The sequence below is a fragment of the Emericellopsis atlantica genome (genome assembly GCF_019669845.1).
Source record: "Emericellopsis atlantica unplaced genomic scaffold F5Z01scaffold_3, whole genome shotgun sequence".
NCBI classification, from domain to species: Eukaryota; Fungi; Ascomycota; class Sordariomycetes; order Hypocreales; family Bionectriaceae; genus Emericellopsis; species Emericellopsis atlantica.
The window spans coordinates 823,601-850,458 of record NW_025764705.1 but is presented as its reverse complement, the minus strand read 5'-3'; the positions used below and the strand labels follow the sequence as shown (position 1 = coordinate 850,458).

Here is a 26,858-nt window from a genome sequence, read left to right as displayed (position 1 = left end):
GCATCAACCTGAACTTGTTCGTGACGACAAGGCTGCTGAAGTCGCGAACGAGATGCGCTATCTTATCGGCACGTGACTCCATTTTTTCGAGCTTCGACATGCATCAGGTCACCGCGTCGCAACCGTGCCTGTCGACGCCGTACCCCTAGCAATCCAACAGAATCAGCTCAAGATGCCTCCCGCACAGCCTGAGCTCAAGAAGGTGAGTTCTACACCTTTCTCGAACCTCGTCAAAGTGATATCGCTCTGCGCGTTGTTCCGCGGACTTGCGCGCAGACATCACCACCGTGCGGTACAGGCACATGCTAACATCTGCGACAGTACCTCGACAAGCGCCTCTTTGTGCAATTGAACGGCAGCCGCAAAGTCATCGGCATTCTCCGCGGCTACGATGTACGGATTGGATCCCTTTGCGATTAATACTTTGACTTGTCTGACGGATTCCTTAGGTCTTCTTGAATGTGGTTCTCGATGAGGCAGTAGAGGAGAAGGACGGCGGCGAAAAGGTTCGCCTGGGTATGGTGGTATGTGATACTGCATATCAACTCTTATGAACAGGGTTCTGACGTTTCTAGGTCATTCGCGGTAACTCGGTCGTCATGCTTGAAGCACTAGAGAGGATCGGCGGCGACGACAGACAACACCACCATCACCGATAGGGCGGCGCCTACGAGGGGATTTTGACAGCACAAAATTGTACTTGGCGTTTATGCGGATAAAGGGGGCATTTGATCTTTGGAACGGCTTCATGACACAAGCTGCGCTACACTATGAGAATGATATACCCATCTCAACAGAGCGAACCCGAGCGAATTAGCTGGGCGGTTGCTTCCAGACCTTTTCGTCGTAAAAGTCCATGAGGTCGCCGTCGTACGTTTTGACCCATCCTTTGATTCCGCCGGTCAGAATGAGGGCTTGAATGTCCTGTTCGCCGACCTCGTTGAGGTAGTCCTGCATCCAGTTGGCTGACCTTGGGCCGCGGCCATTCGAGCTGCCTTTCTTCTGTGTGAGTGATAGTCGGCACACGGAGGGAATGGGGAGAGCCTACCGCAGTAGAATATGATCTTTTTGATCCCTGCTTGTTTGCACAGCTGATATGTCACTGGCCGTGTTTGGTAGAAGGACTGTGCAGGCAAGTTGATGGACGTGGCGATCGTTCCACCTTCGTAATCGGTGCGGCGTACGTCAACCAGAAGGAAATCCCTGGCTGCCCCTTTTCCAGAATCTTTGTCTGCCAAGATCATGTCTTTCACCGTGGACGCTTCGATGCGTTCGCATGCTGCTTTAGGCTCAGGGAAGCTTGCCCACCACGGCTCCTCTTTCTGGGTCGCGTCGGCCATCGTTCGCTTGATATTGGAAAAACTTGTAGAGTTTGAATATGCCAATGCGTTTAGGCTGGATGCGTCGAATTGCGCCGTTGGATAGAGGTGGTGCAGCAGCAAGGAAACCCCGCGCCTCTCGACTTTTGGCCAAGGCGCGAGATGAGGCGTTTATCGTTCTAACTTTACCTTGAGCTCCATTTTCCATCCGCCAATTTTGAAAAAAAGCCGGAGCGAACCTTGCAAAAGCTGTCAAAGACTTGACAGAAGTGAACCATTCACGCAAAGCCATGTGCCCTTACCTATCTCTCACAGTTGAGTGCTGGTCAGCTGCCCTGCGTTGTCCATGTCCCTGACAGGATGAGGTGACTGTCAACATGCACTGCGAGCCAGACCGGAATCAATACATGCAGCAGGCGCGGCATAGAACCGAGATGTAGATGTTTCGTTTTCCCCGGCATGCACACAATTGCACAATTGTGGCAGTGGCGTGGTGTCGCGGAGACTTCACGACAAGCCCTTCTGGCAAGTTTCACAGACGCGGTGTAGTCGCGTCATGGGGCCGTCACAAATATTGGGCATCTTAAAGGGAGTATAATCTAAGAGCTGTGGTGCAGTGAAATCACCTTAGCAACGTTCAAACTAGCTTAGACTCGCACGACGAAGCTCAGCCCTGGCTGGAACACACTTCATGTTGGTTGCGCAACTTGAAGAGATGCCCAGCGAGCCTGTTTCTTCTTGCTCTGAAGATACCTGCGTCAGACGTGGGGATAGCGGAAGCCATAGTTGACTTTGAAGCCGAGGTTGGCCCCGGAGCTGGCATCAACTGCCTCGTCGAGGATGGAAAGCTCCGGATCTTTGTACTAGCCCGATAGTCACAATTGACAAGTTGCGGTATGCTTTGAATCCACTCGTTATTCTAGACCACAGGGTGCGAGTCCGAAGTCACTCAACGCGGCAGAAGAAACCATGTGTTTCCCAGGCGATGAGTCCCTGAACCAAATAGACCAATTGGTCATGCCCGATTTCTTGGCGCACGCGATTCGCTATCCCTACAGGGATTTAGCGATTACAAGTCGATGCCATCGACAAGTCGGACAATACTGAAAAGCCATAGACGTATCATCATGCCCTCCCAATGCCATGAGTGGCCTTTACTTGAACAGTTGTTTGGCTGCGATCAGCGAGGCAATTTGGTAGCCGGACTTGATACTGGTACCAGCCTGTGCCCAAAGCTCCAGAAGTTCCAAGGTAATTTCGTGGATGCTGTCAATATCTGCAATCATGTCTTTCAGCGGGGGCGATTGCGCTGCAATAGCCAAGATAATGGAACTGGACAAGCAGCTGCAGGGGTAAGCCGTGGTGTCATGGGACAGTGATATCAAGAGAAACTCACCAATGTGTTACACTGTAGGTATATGGCGATCTTTCCTTGATGAGATGCTACGCCATGACGATGAACATGCGACTGGCATGAAGACAGATTTCGCACATTTCGAGTACGGCCTGGGGAACCTCTTCTCCCTCCCACTTCCTTGAGGTGACGTAGATCACGAATGCGCGAAAGATGTTGCGCTTGGCTGACCAGTACCTCAACCTCAAAAGGCACGTCTGTCTGCTCCCAACTGGATTGCCGTTGAGATCAGGCTTGATGACATCCGGTATGCTATCGTACCAGGCCTCCAGCTGCCTGCTCAACTCTTCACACACCCGCAGATGGGATGCGTCGGGATTCAGTATGGGTATCCGAGATGAGCTCACATTGTCCAACGATTGGCCCGAGTAGATGGTCAGACTGTCGGTGAAGAATAGAGCGTGGTGAATGCGGTTCAGCAAAGCCCTTGCCGATATGTCCGCGAGAGCATAGAGGTTCTCGGGCGAAGGTATCTCGCCATAGTTGGGGAATGGCAGCCGGTCGACGAGGAGCTCTATACCACTGCGCGGCTGGTGGAATTTTGCAAGTATGTCACTATCTCGCGGTCAGTACGAGGAGCAAAAGCGCACACAGAGTGCTTTCATCTCGTACATACCTCTCTATAATGAAGCAAACCCAGCTCAGGCGGGTGAGCGTTTGAACTTCCGGCTCACTAGACAATAAGTTTTTACACCTGTTTCCCTACGTCAGTGAGAGGACAGTCGGAGAACAACGGGAGATGCATAGAGACCTGGAAAACAGCTGTTGAATGCTGGTGGAAGCCATGTGGATCAGTCTCCAGGCCATCAACGGCTCAACAGCATAGGTGAAGTACAGGGAGCATAGTGTTAAAGCCTGGGAGATGATCACATCACCGCTGAAAGTGAACGTCCATGACGCGAAAAGAATCTTCAGCGCCTGCTGTATGAACGCCTCGCCTGTCCTCAGCTCGGGTTTTAGATCCGCAGCATCGGACACTGTTGCGCCCAGGGCTAGTATCGCCAAGACAAGCGCCGAGGAGTTGTCAATACCAATGCCTTTGTGCATGGTGTCCTCGTATAGCTCTCTGACTTCATCCCGGTCCAGAAACGGATGGAAGGGATGGACTCGCTTGAAATAGCTCTCCAGAAACCGGTTGCCGTCTACCCAGGGTACTTTCACACTGTCTGTCAAGTTGTCCAAGTCGGACGCCATCATAGTGCGGACAGCCCACGCCCTAGGACGGTTCATTTCGACTTTGAAAAAGAATTCTTCCGGGTACTCTCCTAGCAGTGCTCGACATTGAGGCATCATGAGCAAGTTGCTGGCGCTCGTTTGGTGCCCTAGAGGAATCGTGATGGGCGGCCCCTCACTGTCTTCATGCGTCGTGAGGCTTAGCTTCACTCGATGCGGTGGACGAGCCCATATCGACGAGAAAGGGGAGGCGCTTTGCTGCAGTGACAATGCGGGTTCCTGTCCGTTCTGTTGATCCAAAGAGTAAGATGGCGTGCTGTTGCTCAGCCCGTACTCTGCCGGTGAGGTCTCGTTCAGCGCAGGCGGTGCAGGCGTCTGGGAATAGGGATGTCTCTGGGCCTGCAGAGAGGCGAGCAGATCATTGTGATCTTTCAGAAGCTGCTCGATGGATGCAAGTCTTTCCGAAATGCCCAGGTCAGTGCTAGCGTGTAGCGAAGCCTGTGGTGTTGGTGTCAGATTCCGCACTGGCTGTACGGACTCGACTTCATGTTGAGCTGAAGTTGGTCGTTCCACCTGGTCGGATGGATCTCTGCGCAGTACGGGTTGCTTGTAAATACACTCCAGCTGCTTCACTCGACATGTCCGACACTGCGGTCTTTCTCCGTCACACCGCCGCTTGCTAAGATCAGTTGGTCAACAAACATCCCTACAAAAAGGCGCCTTGCGCGTCATAGCGTCAGGTCACTCACCGGCTCCTACAGTGGAGGCAGGCAACGGCTGCTTTCGTGTCCCTGAAGCTCATCAATGGATTCCTGGGGGTCTTCCTTTGATTCAACTTACTACATTCGCTAGCTGTTGGAGAGATGAGCAGTTGAAGCCGACGACGCCGTGAGTCCGTGATTGCGATGACGGAGACTGACTCGGTGCGGCGGCCCGCCCGCCTGTTCCGCATTAAGTGGGTACGTAGTAGTTCGTTAGACTATTAAAGCTACAGCATCTTTCCTCCTTGCACGGGTAGATGAATGTTCCTTGTCACAAACACACATCCGGCCTTTCTAATATTAATACTTGAGTCTACATCTGGTCAATAAGGCTCGGTCACAGGTGGGTGTGCGTCCAACCAGACTGTCCGTGATCACCCCAAGACTCCTTGCCTACCCTAGATCAACAATAAATACTCAGGGGTAACTATCCGTCTCGGAGTCGAGTACCCAGAGCTTGCATGTAACTTCTGTTTCCTTAGCCTTGGTATAGCGGCCCATCACCATGTGTCACATGCTCCACGGATCCCACCGAGTTCACCACCATCGGGTCCCAGTCGAGACCATTCCCATCGAAGGGGTTTACACCTCCCTCACCAAAGACACACATATCCATCAGCCACCCATTCGGGTCCCCCCATGCGTCAGCCCCGAAATCAAAGCCTGGCACATACAGGTCTCGCGCGAACGCATTGTTCATGTCCATTAGGCTCCCTCCCACATCTCCCATGACCGCATCGTGTGGGCCCCTATCTTCCAAACTCAGTGCCTCTGTCCCCGCTACCACAAGATCGGCCCATTGCTCGAGCTTCGAGCGCAAGATGAGCATCTTGGCCGCCGACATACCCCAGATGTTGGGATCATCTGCTGCGCTTCGGTCAAGAGACCGCGACTGCAAGGTTGTACTGACTTGCTTGAAGCGAGTTTGTATTGTGCAGAGAATGCTCGGCACGTCTATATGAAGCCCAGACTGACGCTTCAGACGTGATTGCAGATTAACGACGGCGACTGGCAACGAAGGATCTGAGTCTTTCTGTCTAAGTGGATGGTTGTGTTCACAGGGCTCTTTCTCTGCGGACGAGTCGGAAGGCGCAGGCGTCAGGGCCGAAGTCGCGCCGCGGCTGGGGCCTTTAGAGGAAGGGGAGCTATGACAATCCTCGCGGAGATCCTCGTGCGAGAGATTGGTGTCGATGTTGTGTGCTTTCGTCGGAGCGATGAGCTTCGCCCACCGTCCGAGCATAGAGCAGGCATGCACGATGAGCGAGCATGTAGCCGTCGTCTGGCAGTAGTATGATGATGTTGGTATAGCGAGCCAATTCTCGAACCAGTCGATGAGTGCATTTCGAGATCGGTACAGCTCTTCGAGAGGCGAGCAGCCTCCATCTGGCGGTGTTGTCAGACACTCTGCCATCTGGTGGACTAGGTTGCTGTCAATGATAGGGGGTGCGTAGAGGCGGAGCACCGCCGAGTTGATGTGGGCTTGCAATATTCCTGGGACAGTATCAGTATAGCTGCAGAAACCGCTAGAAAAGGTGAACCAACTGTTGACCTTGAGTTCCAGGGGCAGTTTCTGCCGCAGCTCGTCGAGCTCTGCCTGAAAGGCAGCCACATAGCTAGTTCGGCTGACTTGCGCTGTTGAAAATAATGGCATTTCGTCTGTGCTGTGATCCTGGACATTGAATCTCGAGATGCGATCGCTCAAGTACTGAACGCGAACCAGGTTCATGAGCATCACATCCGTCTCATACTCCAACCCAGTGGCAAGTTCCTGGACACATTGATCGAGGTACCGAGTGTAGCGCATGGACTCGGTCTTGCCGAACCCCAGGGCGAGTGCAGAGGAGAGAAACCAGACACCGGCCAACGCTCGCCTTTCTTCGTTTGTTCGAGGTTGTACATCCAGTGGCTTGACCATCATCAACGTTGACCTTTCGCTTCTGGTGGGCATACTCTTCAGCCCAAGATCTCCAGCCAACGCCTGTGCCATCATGATCAGGTTGCTGATTTGGGCGTGCGTGAAGCAATGATATTGGTAATATCCAATGATGACAATAATTCCCAGCAATAAGTCGAGTGATCGCTCTGACTGAATAAGCATCCTCTCTGAAATTTGTTGCATGAGGTAGTACATCTGCGCCCTCATCGAGCGCAGGCTTCGGAAAGAGGCAACCATCCTGATGGCCGACATGAGGAAGGGTCTTTCGGTTTTGAGCTGCGCCGCCGATGTGGTAGCTGGTACGACCACGAAAGGGTGGACTGGCACGAGCTCGCGACGGTAGGTGTCAAGGAGTGTCTCGTCCGAGTCTGGTATCGGAGGCACATGGCCGCCGTCAAGCCGACAGATACATGACGGCGGAGCACGAGAGTTGTACTCCTTGGGTACCGTCCAGTCCCTGTCGCTGTCTACTGGGGAGGCAGATGGTTTGCGTGAAGTAGCAGAAACGCATGGGTCCAGCAGCGTGCCCAACTTGTCTTCATCAACGTCTCCGTTCTTCAGCTCCCCATGTTTGAATAAGGAGTACAGATCGTTCAGCTTGTTCTCCAGCTGCACCGTTTTCCTGCATGAGACATATTAGCTTCTTCCACCAGGGTATATTCATAAGAGTTCGACATGACAAGGCAATCAGTGAGCCGAGCCAAGCGTCATGATAGCCACATGGAAGACACCGTCACCCTGGCGTGGACGAAGACCGGAGACTTCAAGACCAGCCCAAAAGTCCGGCTACAAGCCACGTGCAGAGGGTTGGATATATGCACTGGGCTCATATTGTTAGGGGCACATACGATGGCTTGGCCACCCTCTTCTTGCGGGGACGATGCACTTGCGCTGCACAGTCCTTGAACAGTCGTTCGCATCTGCTCCCAGTTTCAGTCAGGCGCTCCCACTTTGCCGATACCCTCTTGTTCTTCTGGATGTTCTAGAACGCCTCGGGAATACGTACCTGTCACATTTGGCGCCAGACTGTGGGTTGGATCGGATGCACTTGGCTTTGGCCGTCGCGCAGGAAGCACATGCGGCTCCCCATTTTGCCGTTGAAGGCTGCGGCCTTGCATTGGGAAGTGTACTCTCGTCAGAGTTGGCTTCATCGCCGGAAAAGGGCGACGATTGCTGCGTGGATGGCGCCATCTCAGCTTCACTTACACGAGCTGGCTCTCGGGCGATTGCGTAACGGCTGGGTCTGGCAGGAGGGAGAGTAACGGAAAATCCATGCGCCAAAATGCTCAATCGCACCAGCAGCCTATCCCATCAAACGCCGTTTCCAATTTGGATGCCACCGCGAGAGCAGGAAAATGAAGAAGGTTCCGTCGGAGCGTTGCTTAAAGACCCTCTCTCCTCTGGTCGTGGAAAGGACGGACATTATAGATAATGTCCGTTCGGCAGTCGGCCGCGACGTGGAATGAGCTCACGGGTACATATACCGTAATCAGTGGGTGAGCTGCTGACACTTCTCGGATGCGCTGCTGACAATGAAGTGTAAGAAATGACGGACTGATTGCGTGTCGTTTAACTTGTTTAGCGGCCGACCAACATTCTTGTCGAGGCGGGATGAGTTCGCTGAGCGCTCCAGTACCGGCTACTCGAGAATCGCAGTTGTATATTTGTCAAGGTACGCGCAAGCAATGCTAAACTACTGACGACAGAACCGACCCTGAACACTTTCCGGGACAAGGTAGTGTGAACCAGGAGCATCTTTGCTCTCTGCCCAAATGACGACAAAAGTATCGTTACACCTGATGATGGTACATACTGCCAAAGTCATGTCAGTCCATATGGACCTCTTCCGCCCTTTGCGATTATAGTCAGAATTTCCCTTGGCTTCTCCCGCCCGCCAGACCCTCAGCCGATGCGTCCCTCATCGTCGCTTCGCTTTCTATTGCACGAGTACGCAGACAATTCCACGTCATCCTCACTTGGACTTGGACACACCAGCCCCAATGACACCGGGCAGCTTCTCCTCCCCAACGTTGAAAAGCATGGAGATCGAGAGGGTCAGGACGCTGACCATGAGCAGAGTAAAGCCGGCAAACAGCCAAAAGGCAGTGCTGACGTCCTTCTTGGCGCACGTGGGGCCGGCCCAGTGCGTCACACTGCCAGACTCGCTCGCCGTGCTGAGGCAGCGGCAGACGTAGCAGACCTCCTTGCCCTCTGAGCCGTCCCTGTTCGCGTACTTGTTCGAGCACTCGCCGCGGCCGGAGCAGTTGCCCGTGCTCGTGGAGCAGCTATCCTTCGATCCGAAGCATGCCGGGATGGCCTCCTTGCCAGGGTAGAAGACGGTGTCCTGCTTGTTTTCCGAGGTCTCGGCGTCAGGTGCGTCCGACTCGGCAGGGCGCTCGACGGCAGAGATGACCTGCTCGGCCTGCGACTGCCGGCGGCGCAACTCCTGGCCCGCCTCAGACCACTTGGTGGCCTTGCCAGAGGCGGGCAGGACGACCACAGTGGTCTCCATCTCGCCCGCCTTGGCAAGCTTCGCAAGGTCGGATGCCCGATCCAACAGTTCCTTCAAAACTTGCTTGTCCTAGATCAATTAGCTCATCGGTCGCTTCGACTCAAATGCGAACACATGTGCCCACCTTTTGAACGTTGTATTTTGCCACAGCGGCGCTTTCGCTCCAGCATTCCTTCGCAAAGGGGTTCAAGACCTGGGAGATGCTGCAGCTGTGTTGGCTGGCAATGCCAGCGTTGTAGATGTCGTTCTTGAGGAGGCTATCGTGCGCCGACGACGCAGGGGGTGCTGAGATTGTGAAAGCGGCACCCATGCCAAACTTTCCATCCATCTCCTTCATCTCACTGTCTGTGAGCCCCTCAATCAAGATGAGGGCTTGGCTGGGCGTCGTTGTGTCGTCTTCGAAAAGGGATTCGCTCGGTCCGCCGAATTGGTTCATCAAGTCCGCTACGGTCTTGTCATCGACGTTCTCCGGGATCTCTGCGACCGAGGGCCCCTTGCCCAGCGGCGACACTCGTTGCAGCAGAATCAAGCGCGCCAGGCTGGGTGTGATGGAGGGTGTCGCGGTCGTTTGGTGGCTATCAGCGTCGCCACGGAACATGTAGACGTGGGCGGCCTGCTGCGCGGCGGCCGCGCAACCAGCCAGGGCCGCAGTGAGCCCGAGAGTGAGCTTCATCGTTTCTTCCGGACGGTAGGGGCAGTTGAAGCCGCGAAATTCGATGTGTTGGCCGACCAGGACTCTAGGGGGATTCGCGGGCGGGTACGTAGCTTGTAACGTCACGACGGACGGACCGTTATGGAGCTGCTGCTGCTCCTGCTGCTGCTGTATCGACTTCCAATCGGCGCAAGGTTAGTCCGGCAGTCTGCATACCCGGAAGAAGACGACCGTGAGAGCCGACTCCAACGTTAACGTTATTTGCTTGGTCGTCACACGCTTATCGAGCAAGTCATTGTTTATCGACTTGAATCGCCCACCAAGGACGTTTTCGCCCATGCGATCATGACTTTCGCCCTCTTATAGCCCTACGCTCTGTACTTGTATCCATACTGTTCCAGCGCTCTACCACAACCAACGACTTGCGATGCTTGTGCGAGCAAGAGCCTCGCGGCGCGCCACGGCGACAGCGCCGTCCTTCCTGTCCACTCCCTCCCGAATCGCAAGCCACCCACGATCACTTCAACCCGTCCGGTCGATATCTCTCTGGCCATTTCAACGACGAGCTCCCGGCAACGTCGCGCCTCTGCCAGTCTTTTTCCCCACGCCTCCCGAACCTTCGTTTGCGAGGAGATGGTCTTCCTACCTGTTGCGGCGGGCACGCTACGCTCTCTTCTGCCTGCTGGTATACTATCTAATGTGGAAGATTTTCTTCCACTATGTTCTGAGGCCGTACATAGAGTGGGAAGAGGCAGAGTGGGACTCCTTGTCGGAGAAGGAGAAGAAGGATCTGGAGAAGCTGGTACAAGACACAGAAGGAGGCGAACGCTCGGTCCTGTTCCTGGCGTTTCCCTTCACGATAAAGCAAGAGGAACAACCGTTATACGATGGTTCAGACCCAGTGTGGAAGTTATACCGGGATTTCGACAAGGATGAGAAGGCAAAGGAGTATGTAAAACGTATGCAAAAGACCCAGGCTTGGCGTCCGACGACCCACTGACAAGACACAGAACTCCTTGCCGACGGCATAACACCAGGCATTGCCAAACATCCCGTGCTCTCTAGGTATACTGGCAAAGGCCCAAAGGTGGTACGAAAGTGGTTATTCATTGGGTACCCTCAGCGGCCGCCACCCCTGCGTTGGGTAAGAGGGTAAGTCAAGGCCGGCCCTGCACAGGGAGAGAATGGGGAAAGAACGCAGGCTTACGCTGAGACAGGCTCATGATCGACGACGAAGGCATCGCCATCGCTGACCGCATGGTGGACCCAGCCGATGTAAAGGCAATGGAAGCGATGCAGTACCCCACGGCAGCCGCGATGGCGGTCTGGACGTATATAAAGATAATGACGCGCTGCACGCTGTCGGACGCGGCGTGGGCTCTAGGCCTGGGCTCCGGCAAGGATCCCAATCGTGCAAGGCCTCAGATCGCTTTGACCTACGACAAGTCGCAGGTACCCGATTTGCCAAATGATGCCCCCGACCTGTTCCGCGTCCAGAGACCCCTCAAGGTAGAACTCCACGTACCACCACCAGTCGTCAGGCCTTTGGGAGACATTGCTAGCAGCGTCAAACCGGCCTCCCCCACACCAGAGAGAAGCAACGAGACAGTACAGGTGATGAGCGCAAACGCGACTGAAGCACTCATAGCGTCTAGGGCAGTCTACAGAAAGCACGCGGGATCGAAGATCACTGAAGCCCCATTGGGCGCCATCACGGTGTCTGGCGTGTTGGAGGTGCAAGGGCAAACGGGATCCGTCGTCCTTTCAGTCGCATCGCATTACGACTTTCCGAACAAGAGATTCGTGAACACGAGGTGGGGTTTGCTCTCGGGTTCGCCGTGGAATAACAAGCCAAAAGGGAATCCATAGCGGTGATACAGCTTCAGGAGACTGGACGTTTGACCTTGGAATGGCTGACACACCACACGAAGCGTTGAGAAGGAAGTCGGTCGACATATGGTACGGTTCAGAGGTTAGGAAGTTAGGTTTCGGCATAGCGTTGATTTATACACGGCTCGCTCCGCGGCTCAGGCTCTTGGCCTATACATACATACGTTCCAAACCGAGCCTTGCAGCAGTGGCCCGTGGGTATCGTTTGGTATAAATTAAGTCGTCTGCCTACAGTGGCTTGATCTAGTTATGATGCTGCCCCTCGGATGAATAACCCTCGTCATGTGTCTCGACCTCTTCCTCATCGGGGCCCTCGTTGTCTGTCTTCTCTTCCGCCACGTCGTCTATGAACGCGACCTTTCTGCCAGCACCGGCCCTCATGCTTGCCGGCTCGAGAACGTCGCCACTCCATGGTCTGCACTCCTTGACATGCTCACCACACCGGAGGCATGTCCAGCCTTCGCCCTCCTCCCGCTCCAACCTCGTCGCCAGACAGACGAAGCAGTACACGCACCCGCACGGAATGGTCTCGTAGGGGTTCGTGATGTCGGTGTTGGCGGACCCGATAACGCCACTCGACGCCGCCGCCGCTGCCATAACATCATTCTCCGTCGTCGCAACGTCGTTCTGGTCTTGGTAACATATTGCACATGTCCGCTCGGGTAGGAACGCGTATTCCCCTGCCGCCTCTGCGTCTTCGCTTGACCCCGTGTTCATAATCTCTTTCGTCTTCCGCCATGTTCTGCTCAGCCATCGCCTCCAGCGATTGATGCCGATCAGCGGCAGCACGAAGAGCAGGAACTCTGTGAATGCGTGCCAGACTAGCTGTCTGTTCAGATACTCGAACGAGACCTCGCGGCTGACCTGGCTCGTAGGCGGCGCGAGTCTCATCCGTAACACACGATCGAGCAACGTTCTGTACCGGCCGTTCCATAGAAACACGAGGAACGACGCGCAAGCGGCCACGCTGTGTGTTGTCGAGAATAGCGAGGTCAGCCGTGAAAGTCGCAGGACTCGAGGGCTCGGTTGGTCATAGCCGTCGTCCTTTTCGAGCAGCCAGTCTTCCCACTTCGTCCATGCATACGACCCAAACACCGTGACCAGCCCAAGTGCCGACTTTTGTAGCTTTGACGGGGCAAAGAGCACGGGACCGTCCTTCCTCGCATCTGTGTATCGTAGGTTCTGCAGCGCGGCCCCGTACGTCGCGTCGTGGTCCCATATCGTCAATTTGAACAGGACGGCCCGTAGCAACAGTGTGATTTCGGCCGCCCAGTCGTCCTTTAGGTGTCCGCCCGCAAAGTACTTGAGCCCGTCGCCGACCTGTGATCGTAGGAGGTCGAGGAGCTCGGAGTCGAGAAGCTCGGCATCGACTTGCCCCACGCGAAAGGCTGGGCGGGTGCCCTCGCGGGACGATATGGAGTTCCAGGCTTGTGCTATCGGCGAGGGGAGTCTTTGTAGGATCGCCGGTCGTCCTGGAGTCGCTCTGGAGGCTGCTGCGCGTTGAGCCGCCAGGGCTTGCGCCTCGCGTGCTTGTCGGCGAGCAGCGACGCGTTGCTGCGCCTGGGCAAAGGTCGAATCGGTCATGGCGGTTTCATTCAGTGTGGGCGGAGTGCGTATATGGAAAGAAGGCAATTGCACATCATCGTCGGCAGGCGTTGTTAGTGCAGGTTCATGGCTCCTGGTGTCGCATGGCCAAAGCCGAGGTCCGTCGTGGTGGACCAGTCACTCCAGCCGAGCGCACAACTACCCTAGACCATTGAGTTCAGAATCGTATTCCGCTGGAGTTTGAATATCATCTGAATTACCTTACTTTGTTTACACATTTTAATCACATGCACTCACAAATGCCCAATCATGCGGAAGATTGAACTGGAATATGCGACTTTATGCTCGTACTTAATGATATATCAGTTTCCTCAAATGCCTTATCCGGGAGCATGCTAATTTCTTTGGTCTGGCCTTACCATCGTCGTGTTTATCCTCCCCTTCTTCTACTGCCACATCTAACATTATGGCCTTGACACCACCTCGCTGAAGGAGGTTGAGCTAGCGCTTCCGGTAGACATCTCCAGTTTGCTCAATCTCATAGTCGACATCTCTGCCCCTGCCGTCCTTTTCATACTGCCTAACAAGCGGTATGACCTCGTCGCCGAATTGCTTGATCTCTTGGTCGTAGTGGAGGAACGCGGTCAACACGAGATCAATGCCGAGACTCTTTAGAAGGACTATGCGCTCAGCGACCTGCTCCTTGGTGCCAATCAACTTGGTCTTGAACCCGTCGTTGTACTGCACCAAGTCCTCGAACTTGCTGTTCGCCCACATGCCAGTCTTGTTGGAGGTGCTCGCGCCAGCCTGCTTGACAGCTTCCTGGAACTGCACCACAGCCTCCTTGTCGGCCTTGCCTTGGATCGCCTGAAGGACGCTGATGGCTTCCTCCTCTGTCTCTCGCACAATGACGAAGCCATTGACGGCGAAGCGGACTGTGTGACCAGTCTTGGCTGCGCGCGCTTTGACGTCCTCAATCTGCTCGCGGAAGCCGTCGAGGTCATTGCCGTTCATAAAGTACCAGTCACTGACCTCGGCCGCGTTGTTCCGCGCGTCGTCGCTGTTCCCCCCTTGGAAAATCTCGGGATGAGGGCTTTGCACCGGCTTCGGACTGAGGTTGTAGTTGTTGTACTTGTAAAAGTCACCCGAAAAGGAGAACCCCGTCTCATCGTTTGAGGTCCAGATGCCCTTGAGCACACGGATGAACTCGTTACTCCTGCGGTACCGCTCTGCATGATCCAGCCACCATTGGCCCAGGGCGGTGAACTCGCCCTTGAACCAGCCGCTCACGACATTGACGGCAACACGGCCGTTGCTGTAGTTTTCAATGCTGGCGATCTGCTTGGCCGCGACCGTCGGGTCCCAGATCCCGGGAAGGAGTGCAGCAATGATCTTGATGCTCTTGGTGGCGCCGAGGATAGCCTGGGAGAAGGTCACAGACTCGTGCTGTTTGGCGGCGCCATAGGACGCGAGGAACCGCATCTGCGTCAGGCCGTACTCGAACCCGGCGTCTTCAGCTGCTTTGGCATATCGAATGTTGCTTTCGAGGTCCCAATTGGTGTTTTGTGGGATTTTGCTGATGACAAGACCGCCAGACACGTTGGGTACCCAGTATCTGTGCGCTGTGTGAGCTCGTCTAATTGACTCACATGTCAGGCAACTTACGCAAAGAGAAGTCGATCCGACTCCGCGTTGAGGGGGTGAATTGCAGCTGCCATTGCGGGTGCTTGCTTTGGCAGATGATGGCTTGATGTAAGTGGTAAGTATCAGACAGCCCTCTGGGATAATGGAAGATGGCTTCTTTTGCTCAAGTAACGCTGAAGAATGAAAATTAATGCAAGGTATGTCTCAAAGAACACGTGAACAGTCTACATGCAAATAGGTTCTCTCCTGCTGTTTTGTTTGCGTCTTCGACGACCGCGATTGCGAATTGACCCTCTTCATGCATCTAGCTTTCAAGTCCATTCACTGGCGTTGAATGCAACCATCTACTCGGCTACGTTCTCTCTCTAGTACCATTGCTATGTGTCTCACTGACCAATGATATGATCCGGCTTCTGAAGCTGATGCTGGGGTAGCAATGTGCTGGATCACCGTCACGACAGTGTCTAGAGCGATTGCGCCATCACATCCATCAGATCACGTCAACGAGGGCAACTGTTCTGCGAGGATCTTCGTCGCCAAGTTTAATTGCATCGGTAGACAATAGTTCCAGGCAAGCTGGCGCTTGATGGTACCACATCTGGCTCCTATTGCGTTTCCACCGAGGCTTCAGAACTGATGCCGACGCAAGTCCATGATTGAGTATCTACATCGACTGCGCAGTGGTAGTGGCAGACCCCACCCAATCTCGACAGCAAGACGACCTCCCTGATGAGCATGCAGTGATGTATCTTGATGATGCAATTGCGGAGATGGTTTAGTATACGAGGCGTACGATGTGAATGAGGCCCTTCTCAGAGTGTTGTTCCCTCGATGTCACCTACGTCGAACAAGGGGCAGTAGATCCCACCCCTAGCTCAACTCCAGCATTTCCTCGGGCACTCACGTTCACACCTCATACAATTCCACACACCGTGAACCAAAGATACAGCGCCATGGCTACAGTCGCAACAAGGACAACAACTGTGAGCTCACAGCCACTTGTAGGACAACCGACGTTGAAATCATTACCCCAGAGCCAGAGAGTTCTTTTGCTTCACGGGAAGGGTCAGCAGTACCAGGTTCATGCCGATGGTGATGTGCCTCAGTTGAGATATGGGGATCTTCTGGTCGAGATCCACGCCATCGGCCTCAACCCCATTGACTGGAAGTCGGCGTGAGTACAATAGATCTGCAGTGTGCAAGTGATTTTGTGTCATCGCTGACGTGGTAGTGCCTTCGGCTTCGGACTGCCTCAGCTCCCCAGTCTGAATAGACGCGAGTTTGTTGGCAAGATTGTCGCCTCAGAGGTCGAAGAGGAATGCGCGCTCAAGCCTGGAGAATGGGTCAAGTGTCCCACATCGAGCAAAGACGCCCTAGTGACTGACTCCATCTAGGTGCTAGCCGTCTCGACAGACTATAGAGATTTCAGAAAGGCAGCTTTTCAAGAATTTGCCATCGTGTGCTGCTACAACGCGGTTCGGATCCCCTGTCATATCGACCCCTTCCGAGTCGCATCCATCGGCGTAGCCTATGTCGCGGCCGGCCTTGCCCTGGGAGTCTGTTTAGGGGTTTTGTTCACCAAGGAGAGTAATCGGAGACCATTCAATCTACTCGACGTTGCTCGAAAATACACCGAAGGTGTATCGGAAGACGTCGCTCCAGAGATATATCAAGGCATACCCCTGGAATCTCGACCACAGCCAGGAGACTGGATACTTGTCTATGGAGGTACATTGATGACCACATTTCGATTGGAAGGTGATCTCGCTAACTTACCCGCCCAGCATCGAGCATCACTGCACAAGTGGCTATCCAGCTGGCCAAGATGTCAGGGCTCAGGGTAGTGGGCGTTGCCAATCTGGACAAGCATCGAAGACTCCTCGAGTCACTCAGAACTGGTCAATGAGCCTTGTTGCATGAAGAAGAGAAAACTGAGCTAACAGTTGAACACAGATCACCTCATCGACCGCACCGACCTTGATCATGCAAAGACAGAGATCACTAGTCTCTTTCCCGGCTCGCTGCGCTTTGCCATCGATACAGTCGGCGGCGAAACTGCATCCTGGTGCCAAGGTGTACTGGCGGCTCAACACAGCCAACATGCACACGGTTCTTCTCATCTTGTAGCACTTACGGGAAAGCCCAAAACTGCATGTCCGAGTGTGCGGGTGCACAGTGTGCCAATCAAGCTGTTTCATGCCAACAGGAAGGTTGGTGGCCACCTCAGCAAGTGGCTGCACGAGTTGCTCGACGGGGGCAAGCTGCATCTCCCAGAGGTGGAGTATGTAGATGGAGGGCTCGATGCGGTGAACTCAGCCTTGGATAGATTGAAGACGGGCAGTATATCTGGCAGAAGGTTGGTTGTGACAGTCAAGCAGCCCGTCGATATGTCTGGCGAAGACCCAGCACTACAATCACAACTAGCAGGATAGACAACTTGCAATGGTATACAATTGAGTTTTCTAGGCGTTTTGCACCATTTCATCTGCTCAAATGTAGACCAAGGTACGCGCACACTTGAATCCGTGGGCCAGATCTAATAGACGGCCACTCCGCATAAGAAAGCCCCCATCCATCGACTGGGCGAGCCAGCCCGCCAGTTGGGTTTCATCAGACTTCAATGAGATACTTACCTTTGGTGAACTGACCCCCACGGCGCACGCGAGATCACAATTTGATGACGTGACGGGGCGCCAGTCCGGATAGTCAACTTCCGCCGCATTGCACTGGAGACGATGCCTCGTCACCGGCAGACATATTCAGGGGCTGTGGGCGTGGACGAGCTTCACGGGCACAAAATCAGAACTCTTCTCTCCGTTTGAGACTGAATGTCAGTCCTGACCAACTTTCTGGATTGCGAACACACCATATGCCGGCGACTGTATTCCTCGAAATGTCTACCACCATGCAGACCGTCGACTCAACCAATGGCAAAGCGCTCGAAAGCAACCATGCCGTATCTTTCCCTGCGCAAGTTCCCAAGGGACTACCACCGGCAGCGGTAAGTGCTCGATCATTGTCATCCTGCGCAGCAGTCAAGCAGCAGCTCCTGACCAAGGCCAGACGGCAATGCCCATTGGCGCCTTTTCCACAACGCTGACCACTCTCTCCCTGAGTCTCATGGAATGGAGAGGCGTCACAACCACCAACGTCTACGTAGCAAACTTCTTCTTCGTCGCAGCAATCGGTATGCTCATTTCGGCGCAATGGGAGCTTTCTGCGGGTAACGCGTTTGGCTACACTGTCTTCAGCGCTTTTGGTAAGTGAGACTGCGCGCATACGCCCCTTGGCTGGGAAGGTTTAATAAGACTGACACCAACTCCAAAGGTCTATTCTACGGGGGTTACGCGGCTATCTTGACTCCAGCCTTTGGAATTGCCGACGCTTATGGCCAGGACACGGCGCAGTACAACAACGCACTGGGCTTCTTCATGATCAGTAAGTCTGAAAGACGAGTAGGACTGTGTGTGCGATCGTAAGCTAACACATACAAGTGTGGGCTGTCTTTGCACTTACATTCCTTATTGCTTCGCTCCCTACCAATCTTGCATATATCCTCATCTTCGTATTTGTCGTCCTGGGCTTCCTTTTCGTCGCAGCTAGTTACTTCGCCATAGCCGATGGCCACGACGTATCTTCGATCGGCCTTAAGAAAACAGGGGGTGTCTTTTGCTTCTTGGCTGGTCTAGTTGGGTGGTGAGTACTCTCTCCAGCCTCCTGGAAGCTCGTTTAATCTTACACCAGCCGCAGGTACCTGACCGTTCATCTGTTAATCAAGGAGAGCATTGTTGAGCTTCCTCTGGGAGACACTTCACAACATTTTCCAAAAACGAGAATCTTGTAAGCAAATTCTCTCTGGTCAGACAGACATTGGCGAGATTCATCTGTAATTAAGCTGCAGAGGTTCCATGGTCTCCTCATGTATCGCTGTCGACCTCCCACGGTAGAGTTGAAGCAGCCTATCTCACTTACAGGCAACTTGAGCGTGATCAACATGCGAGGCAGTTTTCATGTTCTGAGCTTTCAATGAGTTTTACTTGAAAGTATATCACTTCTATTTCACCCCTAAGGTGACATCTGCGACTCCTATTTTCCCGTGTCCTTCTCTGGCTCTCTCGTAACCGGCCCTTCTATGTTTTTCCACTCGACATCATGTACAGCACTTGCACGTACGTATTCACAGCGACCGATCACGTCAGAGAATGCTTAATTGACGAGCTTTCCGGGTTCCCAACTGCCGAGCACGTCAGGGGCGCTAAACTGACGAGTACATCAACCGGGCAGCACGCGAGATGGCGAAGCATTTCACCATACTATCACGCCCTGCGGGGCTTAAGAGGTTCATATGAGGCATGGATTGTCCCTGCGACGAATTCCGGGCATCTTGTTAGTTTTAGAGCCACTCAATTCTTTCATTTTGTATCGAGCATTTCTCCAGATCCATTAGACTCGAACTTTTCAATCATGGCCGCCCCTGGAACCCCCACCCCAGCAATCGATCCCAGTGTCTACGACGAGTACAAGAAAAAATGGTCAACCCAGCCAAACAACAGGTCTGATTGGATTCAGCGAGCCGAGGAGGTTGCCGCTGTTCTGGCCAAAGATGCGGGCCTCCGTGAGAGGCAGAACAAGTCACCGCGTGCCGAAGTAGCCCTCCTCAAGCACGCTGGTTTGTTAAAGGTTCTTGGCCCCAAGAAGTACGGTGGAGGTGAGCAGCCTTGGAGCGTTGGATACCAGATCATCCGAGAAGTTGCCAAGGGCGACGGGTAAGCAAAACATGGATATGTTCACTCGCTCAAAGACTCATGGTTTCTTAGATCACTGGGGATGCTCTTGGGTTACCACCTTCTCTGGTCAACCACTGCCAACGTGGTCGGCACTCCCGAGCAAGCAGATCGGTTCCAAGAACTCATCATTTCCAACAATTACTTTGTTGGCGGTGCCGTCAACCCACGCGACAATGATCTCAAGATCACATCAGATGGTGACGGTCTTGTCTTTGAAGGCTTCAAGTTCTTCAACACGGGAGGCGTAGTCTCAGACCTGACGGTTTTGGAGGGATCGTACAACGGCACCGATGACCACATCTTTGCCATTGTGAAGACAGACCAACCGGGAATTCAGTTCTCGTACGACTGGGACAATGTCGGTCTTCGGTTGACTGAGTCTGGCAGCGTCCGGATCAACAAGGTCACCGTACCGTGGGCAGACGCCTTGGGCTGGGATGCGGTGCAGAGGAAGCCTGAGCCGTCGATCCTCGGAATACCCTTTGCAACGCTACTTCTTCCCACGTAAGTGAGCCCACGACTAGTCAGGCGTCATGTCGTGTTGACACCGCTCGTGCAGCATTCAGCTAGTCTTTAGCAACTTCTATCTCGGCATTGCATGGGGCGCCTTGAACGAGGGCGCTACGTACACCAACAAGTCGACGCGAGCCTGGCCGTACGGCGGTGATGTAAGTAACTCTTCAAGGGATCGTACGGCGTGTCCCTTTTGTTAACAGTACACCAGAACAAGGAGAAACCTCAAGAGGAGTTCTATATCCTTTCAACGTACGGCAACTTCCTGGCACATCTTCGTGCCGCAACTGCACTGGCTGATCATGCTGGCCTGAAGGTGGATGCCGTCTACAAGAGCTCGGGTGATGCTACTACCAGAGCCAAGGTTACGGCCCAGGCACGAGGCGAGCTTGCCGAGTGGGTTGCCAGTGTCAAGGTAGTGGCCACCGACACCGGCCTGCGAGTGACTTCGGGCGTGTTCGAAGTGACGGGCGCAAAGGCAACGGCGACCAAGGTTGGCCTCGATCGCTTCTGGCGAGACATCCGTACCCATAGCCTTCATGATCCTGTGGCGTACAAGAATCGGGAGCTCGGACGTTACCACCTGCTTGGGGAAGTTCCTATGCCGACGTGGTATACCTAAGAGTTGAGCATAAGTAGCCACCAAACTTCCCTTATACAAGGCCTGGGACTGCCTCGAAGCCGGGCTGCCCTTCCTAAAGCTGACTGAAAGCTTGGCGATTGGAGGTTTTCGATGGTAGAGGCCAATAAAGACCAATACGATCCTGTTGTTAGCACATCCGTATGAGCCACTGCCTTGTTCCGAGTTGGTTTCACGCCCAAAATCTCCCAGAAACATGACATTAAACACACAGCAGGGAGTCAAGCGTCTCGAGCCTCCAGCCTTCCTTCACAAGTTCGATGGAACTGAGGAGTTCGGCCATGCTCAACGGCAAAGCCTCTGACGATAAGGAGTCTTACCTGCGCGCCTGGGCGCGCACATTAGCGGCCCCATACTAGTTGCTGCTTACATAAGGAATCTTATTTGGGCACCCGGGTGCTCACCTATTAGCCCCCTGGACCGCTATACTGATGACTAACCCAGCAAATCGGGTTCAGCCGAAGACGCATGACCGGACCTCCCAAGCAAGCTCGTCGGTACGCATGCTGCTACCCTACAGAACGGGTGACCTTGTGAGCTGAGAGACAGCATGTTTCCATTTGGAGCAGTCATCTACTCGTCTTGCTCGGGACGATGCGCAAGTACATGAGCAAGCGACAACGGCCGTGCGACCCCTGCCGGTCTCGGAAAACAGCGTGTCGCATCGACCACGCACCTCCCTGTCGTGCCTGCGCACTCAGTCGCACAGAGTGCACGTTTCTGCAGGACGCTCCGCCAAGAAAGAGGCCAACAAAGGGTCAGGACTCGGCAGGGTCCGACTTGTCAACGGCAGGCGAAGCGCAGTGTCCAGAGGGAATGGGTCTCGGCATGGACGTATTCTCAAATCGGCTGCATGAGCAGGATGAGACGGTCCAGCAGATGCTCTACCATGACTCGGATGGATTGATGTCTGGGTTGCATATGGATCTGGATGTGTCTGGATATTCATTCCTTCCCGCGATGAGTCCCTTTGGGTCTCATCAGGAAGCTCATGTCACGACCGCTCATCATGCGCCCTTCACCACCGGCGGCTCTCCGCTAATACAGACGATTGACCAAATGGAAGATGGGTGCCCCCAGGTCATCGGATTGAGTAGCGACATGGACCCTTTCCTGCTGCATCGCTATCGCGCTGACGATTCGGGCTTTTTCCACTTCAAGCAACTCAGCATACAGTCGGTCCAATCCCATCCGTACCCAGTACAGTTCCTCACGTCCAAACGGTCACTTGTCGCCAAGACACGGGAGGATGCTGGTGATACAGATATACCCGATGCGCAACTGCGAGCCGAACTCGAAGGAGTGGTATCTGCGCCAACGGGAAGACGACTCCTGTCGCTCTTCCGCACGTATGTCGAGCCCCAGTATCCTATTTTCTCGACGGAAGCACTCCCGGATCCTGCATCGTCACCTGTTCACTTACTAGCGGCAGCATATGCGGCTGCCTTCCCTTTCAGCATGTACGATGATCAACTCTGTATCGATCTCGCGTACGACACCCCTCCCTATGCCGATCTCTCACGGCTGATTAACCTATCACTGCAACCGGACTTGCACTCACCCACCATCAGTGTGGCACAAACATTGGTCCTCCTCGTCATACGACCCTTGGCAAACCCTCTTGTGGCCGAAGCTCCATACAAGGGGTCCTTGATGGGATCGCTTGCAGCAGTGGCAGTCACTCTTGGCCTTCATCTTGATGCCAGCTCATGGAACATCCCGTCATGGCAGGTTGCGCTCCGAAGAAGACTCTCCTTTGTCATCTATTGCCTTGACAAGTGGATGGCAGCGAGCCTCGGACGCCCTCGACAGTTGCGAGATGATGACTGGGTCGTGACGTCTTTGGAAAGTAGCGATCGGGAGGGAACGCAACGCACGGATCTGGAATGGGACTGTCTCGTTCATTCTTCCCACGTCGCGAGGGTTCTAGACTCGGCACTTTCAAGTCTCTTGTACGTTACGATGCCTGGTCCATGCGCGCGAAAACTGATCTGTACAGCTCCCTCCGTGCATCCCAAGAGATCGCAAATGATCCTCGATATGCTTTGTCCATCATCGAACCCCTCCTAGAGTCACTGTCCCCTGTTCCCAGCAACCTTTCGGAAAACGACAGCCCGCTGGCAACAGTGCAAAGCCTGGGCCATCATTACGTCAGACTTCTTACTATACGAGCTGCTTCTCGGCCAGCCGTCCAGACCAGCGCTACACAGCGTGACAACTCGATGGCGAGCAGCGAGATGGACCCGAACGTGGCAGAATTACTGCGTGAGGCCGCATACGACTTTGTCCAATTCATCAAAAGCATCAAGACAGATGCCATGCAGGTCTTCTGGCCTCCATGGTGCCCTGCGGTCTTCTCGACATTGTGCTTCACCCTTCTTTCCGCAGTAGTCACGTCTAGCGACGAGACCGAGGCCACGAGTTGGCTAGCATTGCTGCAGACAACTCGTCGAGAGCTGCGAATCAAAGCCACGACACTTCCGGTACTCCGTTTAGGGCTATTACGAATCGATGCGGTCTTTTGGCGTGGTTTGGACAATGTGCTACGCTTGAAGCCACATGTCCACGCAGCTGTACAGGCAACACTCTCGACATGAACGAGGTTTTTTTTTTTTTTTTTTTTTTTTTTTTTTGTCTTTCTTTGAGACATTTATGTTATGCTAGTCTACAGCCGGGCAGGTGTTCGAGCAGTATCTAGTGTTGCCAATACGTCCTCTACATGCTGCACAGCCTCGAGCGCCATGCCAAATCCAGCTTGGAAGCCAGTACCGCCGGCGCCGTAATTATGAACCAGAGCGCGTTGTTGGCCGTGGACTGCTCTTTGCTCCCTCTCAATTCTCGCGCCCCCTTCCCTCGAAGGCCGCATTCCAGCGACCGTGGCGAGAATCTCGAGCTGTCCGGCACGCAAGTCCTTGCTTAAACCCCTTGTGCGCTCCAGGATCGATTCGGTCTCCGACTTGTATGTCGAACCATCGCTAGATGGATATCAGTATCAGAGAAAAGAAGACACGCCAAGGACAGTGCAGTACTCACTTGTTTCCCTTCTGCATGTAGCCTCCGAGAATGACATGGCCACTCGTCCCCGGTCGCGGAATGATATAGGTCTCATGGTCAAGGCCATGTCGCATCATGTTGCGCTTCACGCTAGGCGCTCGAACCAAGACCACTTGCCCGCGCGTCGGGTAGCACTTGGGGTCCTCAACACCGCCCAGGGACCTTGCCGCATTGCCGGTGCAGTTGAAGACGATCCTGGTGGAGGGTGTGAATGCGGATGCGATGTGGTCAATCTTCTGCCTCTGGAAGCGGACACCATATTCATTCTGCAGGCGCGCATGAAGATACTCCATGAACTTGGGGGCGTTGATCGTGACGGTGGTGAATGACACGGCGAACACGACACCCTTTGGAAGCTTCTCGGAGGGAATAATCCGAAACTGGGGGCAGGCATCGTCAGCTGGTTGCCATCAATGGAAGTCCGGTGGCGTGACGCACGTTTTCAAGATACTCGGACATGGCCTTGATCTTGTCATGTGGCACAACATCATCCCACATCTCGGTAGAAGGCGTCCTCTTCACGAAAGACTTGTCGCCGACGGTTGCTTCGATCCCCCGCAGGAATTCGTATCCAGCCTTGTCCCAGCGGATGGCATTGGCATCGGTGCCGGAAATGGCTGAGAAGTTACACCCGGCCCTGTGGCATCACTTAGTATCGGCGTCTCTACTCTACTGGGGGACTGGAGACTGTGGCGTCTCGTACGTACCACGGTGAGGTATACGCCACGGCCGTGTCCCCTGGAAGGTACTCGGCGAGGACGGAGATGGAGCGTCCATGGCCGCGCTGGGCGAGAGCGAGGGCGACATACAAGCCGATGATGCCCGCACTATGACCGTGGTCAATATTGGGGTAGAGCAATGGTGGTAGACCAGTATCCATACCCGACAATGACAATGTCGTTTTGTGAATTCGCGCTGGCCATGCTTGCGGTCTGGTCTCAACTCAATCGGCGTCTCGAGAATGGTCAGTTGCGATGATCAGTGTACAAGTATCTTGCACCGGATTGCACGAAAATAAATCGACACTGGACATATAAGCGCAACGTACGATCAGATTGTTATCGCTTACCGTTGGCCTGTCCGGCAGATGATGATTGGACGCCGATGCCACCGGCGTCGCATTTGATTGGCGGCGTTGTGCTCTCTCCGCGGCCAACTTGCTTGGTCGTGGATAACTACATCGCTGAATGTGTCCGGGTGCTGGCACTATCGAAATGTTGACTCATAAACATGGCCTCTGTTTTTTTGGCGTTGAGGTTCTGGGGTCCCGGTCACCAGAGAGACGTGACTACACTTATTCAATCCTGTGTCAAGGAAAACAAGGTTTCGGAACATGCATCGTCATGTATGTAATGTATATGTGTACGCACTCTACAGGTGGTTCCCGACAAAGAGAGGATTCAAAGTCCATAATGCACAGATGCCAACAGCGCGGCCGTATCCTCGATAAACTCAAAGCTCTTTGCCAACCCTCTTTGCGGATGGTTGTAGTGCGCAAAGGCGTGGGGGACGCCCTCGTATCGCTTCATGGTCACCTGGTTCCCTGCGGCAAGCATCTTGGCCCCATACGCTTCGCCTTCATCTCTTTCGAGATCGAACTCGGCGGTCACAATGTGCGCCGGCGGCAAGTTCTCGAGGTTGGGGGCGAGCATGGGCGTGCAGAGCCAGGTGTCCAAGCACCTTTCTTGCTCGTCTGGCACATGTTGGTCAGTCTCATCGTTATGTCCTATCCTGACAAGATCTCAATGCAGGGCAACATGAACCCGAGGCAGCACGTACCAGCATCCTCTCCCAACCAGTACTTGAGGAACCATTGTTCACGACTCAGTGGACTCCACGGCACATCTCTCCATTGTCTTGCACTCTCGTACGGGTAGTGGGAAGAGTCCAGTGTCTGGATCTTGGGGCTGCAGTAGCGCATGTCTGTCGCGGGAACGATCATGAGACTAAGCTTGATGTCGATACCCTCGTCACGGGCGAAGTGTGCCAAAACAGCCGACATGTGACCTCCAGCAGAAAGACCGCCAAAGGAGACGCTCTTGGGGTCAATGTTGAGAGTCTTGGCATTCTCGATTGTCTGGATCTGTCAGCAAGTGATCTACTCTAGACTAGAGCGCAGACGTACCCATTTCACGGCATCCCAGCAGTCGTAGATGGCAGCGGGGAACTTGTGCTCAGGACCCATTCTGTAGTCCACGTCGATGACAGTCATGTTGGTCATGTTGGACATGTGTCGACACCAGGCCGCCTCGCTTTGAAGTCCGCCTAGCACCCAGCCGCCTTCCTCTCGGTGAGTACATGTACATTCATGCTAAGCCAGTCTTGCCCAGAATCAGGAGAAGGATCACATACCACCATGGAAGTTGAGATGGACTGGGAAAGGCCCAGATCCGGCCGGTGAATATACCCGGATGGCGATCTCTCCCGCAGGCTGCGTCACGGGGATTTGTATATCTCGAACCTCGTGCACCGCCGGACCTGGACAAGTGCATTAGTCTAGTCCTGTTTGACTTGAGGTCTTGAGAAGAGAGTCGAGGCCAGGCCAACATACCTGCCCATGTTGGGTATGAAAACCCGTATTTTCCTGGCGACTTGCGAACCTCTTCAATGGTCACTTCGTCGGCCCTGACCATGTCAGCACCGCCATGCTCATTCCACATCTCGATCCATGCTGGATCCAAGCCTGGGTAGTCCTCCGCCTTGATGGCTAGACGCCCTTTCTGGAGCTCGGGGTCCACTGTCATGGTCTGGGTGGAGGACATGTCAAGTTGTAGGGTGCCGTGATGGTGAGAGACTGTTGAGCCGACAAGAACTTGAATCTTCAAGTCGGTGGCGCTCGTACACTCTCCAGGATTAATCCAAGACCTGAAATCCGTCACAACTATCTTGACCACAGCATGGCGTGGCGTAGATCGCCCAGTCGGCCCAGTCCCATTTCGAGCACCGGCGTCGCTTCTCATTGGCGGCGTCCGTCGAAAGGCCGATCACACCCGGACCACCGCTATCGGCAACGGGTTC

At 54.2% G+C, this 26,858-nt stretch overlaps 13 protein-coding genes across 13 annotated transcripts; 5 read left to right on the top strand and 8 right to left on the bottom strand.

The window, feature by feature from the left end:
• Positions 1-6: 6 nt before the first annotated feature.
• On the top strand, positions 7-1,070 carry F5Z01DRAFT_645241 (small nuclear ribonucleoprotein). Its single transcript, XM_046262823.1, has 4 exons — positions 7-202; positions 322-393; positions 450-524; positions 576-1,070. Exons 1-4 carry the CDS (start codon positions 173-175, stop codon positions 657-659), a joined length of 261 nt encoding a protein of 86 aa, XP_046122060.1. The 5' UTR covers positions 7-172; the 3' UTR covers positions 660-1,070.
• F5Z01DRAFT_320425 (Rhodanese-like domain-containing protein) lies at positions 559-1,694 on the bottom strand. Its single transcript, XM_046259021.1, has 3 exons — positions 1,622-1,694; positions 1,049-1,558; positions 559-995 (listed from the first exon to the last, which is right to left on the bottom strand). Exons 2-3 carry the CDS (start codon positions 1,338-1,340, stop codon positions 814-816), a joined length of 474 nt encoding a protein of 157 aa, XP_046122059.1. The 5' UTR covers positions 1,341-1,558; positions 1,622-1,694; the 3' UTR covers positions 559-813.
• Positions 1,695-2,702: 1,008 nt separating this feature from the next.
• F5Z01DRAFT_319809 (uncharacterized protein) lies at positions 2,703-4,229 on the bottom strand. The gene is made up of 3 exons (XM_046259019.1): positions 3,485-4,229; positions 3,350-3,427; positions 2,703-3,288 (listed from the first exon to the last, which is right to left on the bottom strand). Exons 1-3 carry the CDS (start codon positions 4,024-4,026, stop codon positions 2,763-2,765), a joined length of 1,146 nt encoding a protein of 381 aa, XP_046122058.1. The 5' UTR covers positions 4,027-4,229; the 3' UTR covers positions 2,703-2,762.
• A 716-nt stretch (positions 4,230-4,945) lies between these two features.
• On the bottom strand, positions 4,946-8,219 carry F5Z01DRAFT_320710 (putative C6 transcription factor). Its single transcript, XM_046259024.1, has 4 exons — positions 7,610-8,219; positions 7,452-7,523; positions 6,210-7,225; positions 4,946-6,158 (listed from the first exon to the last, which is right to left on the bottom strand). Exons 1-4 carry the CDS (start codon positions 7,792-7,794, stop codon positions 5,146-5,148), a joined length of 2,286 nt encoding a protein of 761 aa, XP_046122057.1. The 5' UTR covers positions 7,795-8,219; the 3' UTR covers positions 4,946-5,145.
• Positions 8,220-8,575: 356 nt separating this feature from the next.
• Positions 8,576-9,788, bottom strand: F5Z01DRAFT_633131 (uncharacterized protein; the record flags this gene model as incomplete). The annotated part of the gene is made up of 2 exons (XM_046261921.1): positions 8,576-9,184; positions 9,240-9,788. 2 exons carry the CDS (start codon positions 9,786-9,788, stop codon positions 8,576-8,578), a joined length of 1,158 nt encoding a protein of 385 aa, XP_046122056.1.
• A 235-nt stretch (positions 9,789-10,023) lies between these two features.
• Positions 10,024-11,768, top strand: F5Z01DRAFT_319751 (uncharacterized protein). The gene is made up of 3 exons (XM_046259017.1): positions 10,024-10,726; positions 10,778-10,919; positions 10,985-11,768. The coding sequence occupies exons 1-3, from the start codon at positions 10,195-10,197 to the stop codon at positions 11,634-11,636; spliced, it is 1,326 nt and encodes a 441-aa protein (XP_046122055.1). The 5' UTR covers positions 10,024-10,194; the 3' UTR covers positions 11,637-11,768.
• F5Z01DRAFT_319749 (peroxisomal biogenesis factor 2) lies at positions 11,769-13,339 on the bottom strand. Its single transcript, XM_046259016.1, has one exon. The coding sequence runs from the start codon at positions 13,239-13,241 to the stop codon at positions 11,901-11,903; it is 1,341 nt and encodes a 446-aa protein (XP_046122054.1). The 5' UTR covers positions 13,242-13,339; the 3' UTR covers positions 11,769-11,900.
• A 153-nt stretch (positions 13,340-13,492) lies between these two features.
• On the bottom strand, positions 13,493-14,944 carry F5Z01DRAFT_693076 (methanesulfonate monooxygenase). Its single transcript, XM_046266204.1, has 2 exons — positions 14,868-14,944; positions 13,493-14,817 (listed from the first exon to the last, which is right to left on the bottom strand). Exons 1-2 carry the CDS (start codon positions 14,918-14,920, stop codon positions 13,704-13,706), a joined length of 1,167 nt encoding a protein of 388 aa, XP_046122053.1. The 5' UTR covers positions 14,921-14,944; the 3' UTR covers positions 13,493-13,703.
• Positions 14,945-15,799: 855 nt separating this feature from the next.
• On the top strand, positions 15,800-17,278 carry F5Z01DRAFT_747297 (chaperonin 10-like protein; the record flags this gene model as incomplete). Its single annotated transcript, XM_046266967.1, has 5 exons — positions 15,800-16,020; positions 16,078-16,189; positions 16,241-16,574; positions 16,631-16,744; positions 16,800-17,278. The coding sequence occupies 5 exons, from the start codon at positions 15,800-15,802 to the stop codon at positions 17,276-17,278; spliced, it is 1,260 nt and encodes a 419-aa protein (XP_046122052.1).
• Positions 17,279-17,739: 461 nt separating this feature from the next.
• On the top strand, positions 17,740-21,084 carry F5Z01DRAFT_747296 (thermophilic desulfurizing enzyme family protein; the record flags this gene model as incomplete). Its single annotated transcript, XM_046266966.1, has 9 exons — positions 17,740-17,847; positions 17,910-18,105; positions 18,174-18,284; positions 18,341-18,542; positions 18,597-18,686; positions 19,007-19,612; positions 19,664-20,137; positions 20,193-20,301; positions 20,358-21,084. 9 exons carry the CDS (start codon positions 17,740-17,742, stop codon positions 20,766-20,768), a joined length of 2,307 nt encoding a protein of 768 aa, XP_046122051.1. The 3' UTR covers positions 20,769-21,084.
• Positions 21,085-21,287: 203 nt separating this feature from the next.
• Positions 21,288-23,429, top strand: F5Z01DRAFT_645220 (fungal-specific transcription factor). The gene is made up of 2 exons (XM_046262822.1): positions 21,288-22,738; positions 22,786-23,429. The coding sequence occupies exons 1-2, from the start codon at positions 21,381-21,383 to the stop codon at positions 23,381-23,383; spliced, it is 1,956 nt and encodes a 651-aa protein (XP_046122050.1). The 5' UTR covers positions 21,288-21,380; the 3' UTR covers positions 23,384-23,429.
• A 22-nt stretch (positions 23,430-23,451) lies between these two features.
• F5Z01DRAFT_670775 (uncharacterized protein) lies at positions 23,452-24,763 on the bottom strand (the record flags this gene model as incomplete). Its single annotated transcript, XM_046264608.1, has 5 exons — positions 23,452-23,761; positions 23,820-24,220; positions 24,279-24,477; positions 24,548-24,667; positions 24,723-24,763. 5 exons carry the CDS (start codon positions 24,761-24,763, stop codon positions 23,452-23,454), a joined length of 1,071 nt encoding a protein of 356 aa, XP_046122049.1.
• A 477-nt stretch (positions 24,764-25,240) lies between these two features.
• F5Z01DRAFT_679368 (alpha/beta hydrolase fold-domain-containing protein) lies at positions 25,241-26,584 on the bottom strand (the record flags this gene model as incomplete). Its single annotated transcript, XM_046265517.1, has 5 exons — positions 25,241-25,533; positions 25,620-25,917; positions 25,966-26,120; positions 26,193-26,318; positions 26,392-26,584. The coding sequence occupies 5 exons, from the start codon at positions 26,582-26,584 to the stop codon at positions 25,241-25,243; spliced, it is 1,065 nt and encodes a 354-aa protein (XP_046122048.1).
• Positions 26,585-26,858: the final 274 nt, after the last annotated feature.

What these genes read in the sequence shown, in the direction of transcription:
- F5Z01DRAFT_693076 (XM_046266204.1), bottom strand. Translation starts at nt 14,920, where the DNA reads ATGGCAGCTGCAATTCACCCCCTCAACGCGGAGTCGGATCGACTTCTC. An exon ending in TCGGATCGACTTCTCTTTGC is followed by an intron (nt 14,818 to 14,867) that starts GTAAGTTGCCTG and finishes CACAGCGCACAG; the next exon opens with ATACTGGGTACCCAACGTGT.
- F5Z01DRAFT_320425 (XM_046259021.1), bottom strand. Translation starts at nt 1,340, where the DNA reads ATGGCCGACGCGACCCAGAAAGAGGAGCCGTGGTGGGCAAGCTTCCCT. An exon ending in AAAGATCATATTCTACTGCG is followed by an intron (nt 996 to 1,048) that starts GTAGGCTCTCCC and finishes CACAGAAGAAAG; the next exon opens with GCAGCTCGAATGGCCGCGGC.
- F5Z01DRAFT_320710 (XM_046259024.1), bottom strand. Translation starts at nt 7,794, where the DNA reads ATGGCGCCATCCACGCAGCAATCGTCGCCCTTTTCCGGCGATGAAGCC. An exon ending in TCTGGCGCCAAATGTGACAG is followed by an intron (nt 7,524 to 7,609) that starts GTACGTATTCCC and finishes AACTGGGAGCAG; the next exon opens with ATGCGAACGACTGTTCAAGG. An exon ending in AAGAGGGTGGCCAAGCCATC is followed by an intron (nt 7,226 to 7,451) that starts GTATGTGCCCCT and finishes TGTCTCATGCAG; the next exon opens with GAAAACGGTGCAGCTGGAGA.
- F5Z01DRAFT_319749 (XM_046259016.1), bottom strand. Translation starts at nt 13,241, where the DNA reads ATGACCGATTCGACCTTTGCCCAGGCGCAGCAACGCGTCGCTGCTCGC.
- F5Z01DRAFT_645220 (XM_046262822.1), top strand. Translation starts at nt 21,381, where the DNA reads ATGCGCAAGTACATGAGCAAGCGACAACGGCCGTGCGACCCCTGCCGG. An exon ending in TCGGCACTTTCAAGTCTCTT is followed by an intron (nt 22,739 to 22,785) that starts GTACGTTACGAT and finishes TGATCTGTACAG; the next exon opens with CTCCCTCCGTGCATCCCAAG.
- F5Z01DRAFT_645241 (XM_046262823.1), top strand. Translation starts at nt 173, where the DNA reads ATGCCTCCCGCACAGCCTGAGCTCAAGAAG. An exon ending in CACAGCCTGAGCTCAAGAAG is followed by an intron (nt 203 to 321) that starts GTGAGTTCTACA and finishes CATCTGCGACAG; the next exon opens with TACCTCGACAAGCGCCTCTT. An exon ending in GCATTCTCCGCGGCTACGAT is followed by an intron (nt 394 to 449) that starts GTACGGATTGGA and finishes CGGATTCCTTAG; the next exon opens with GTCTTCTTGAATGTGGTTCT.
- F5Z01DRAFT_319751 (XM_046259017.1), top strand. Translation starts at nt 10,195, where the DNA reads ATGCTTGTGCGAGCAAGAGCCTCGCGGCGCGCCACGGCGACAGCGCCG. An exon ending in GGCAAAGGAGTATGTAAAAC is followed by an intron (nt 10,727 to 10,777) that starts GTATGCAAAAGA and finishes GACAAGACACAG; the next exon opens with AACTCCTTGCCGACGGCATA. An exon ending in CCCCTGCGTTGGGTAAGAGG is followed by an intron (nt 10,920 to 10,984) that starts GTAAGTCAAGGC and finishes ACGCTGAGACAG; the next exon opens with GCTCATGATCGACGACGAAG.
- F5Z01DRAFT_319809 (XM_046259019.1), bottom strand. Translation starts at nt 4,026, where the DNA reads ATGATGCCTCAATGTCGAGCACTGCTAGGAGAGTACCCGGAAGAATTC. An exon ending in ATTCAACAGCTGTTTTCCAG is followed by an intron (nt 3,428 to 3,484) that starts GTCTCTATGCAT and finishes GTAGGGAAACAG; the next exon opens with GTGTAAAAACTTATTGTCTA. An exon ending in GTTTGCTTCATTATAGAGAG is followed by an intron (nt 3,289 to 3,349) that starts GTATGTACGAGA and finishes ACCGCGAGATAG; the next exon opens with TGACATACTTGCAAAATTCC.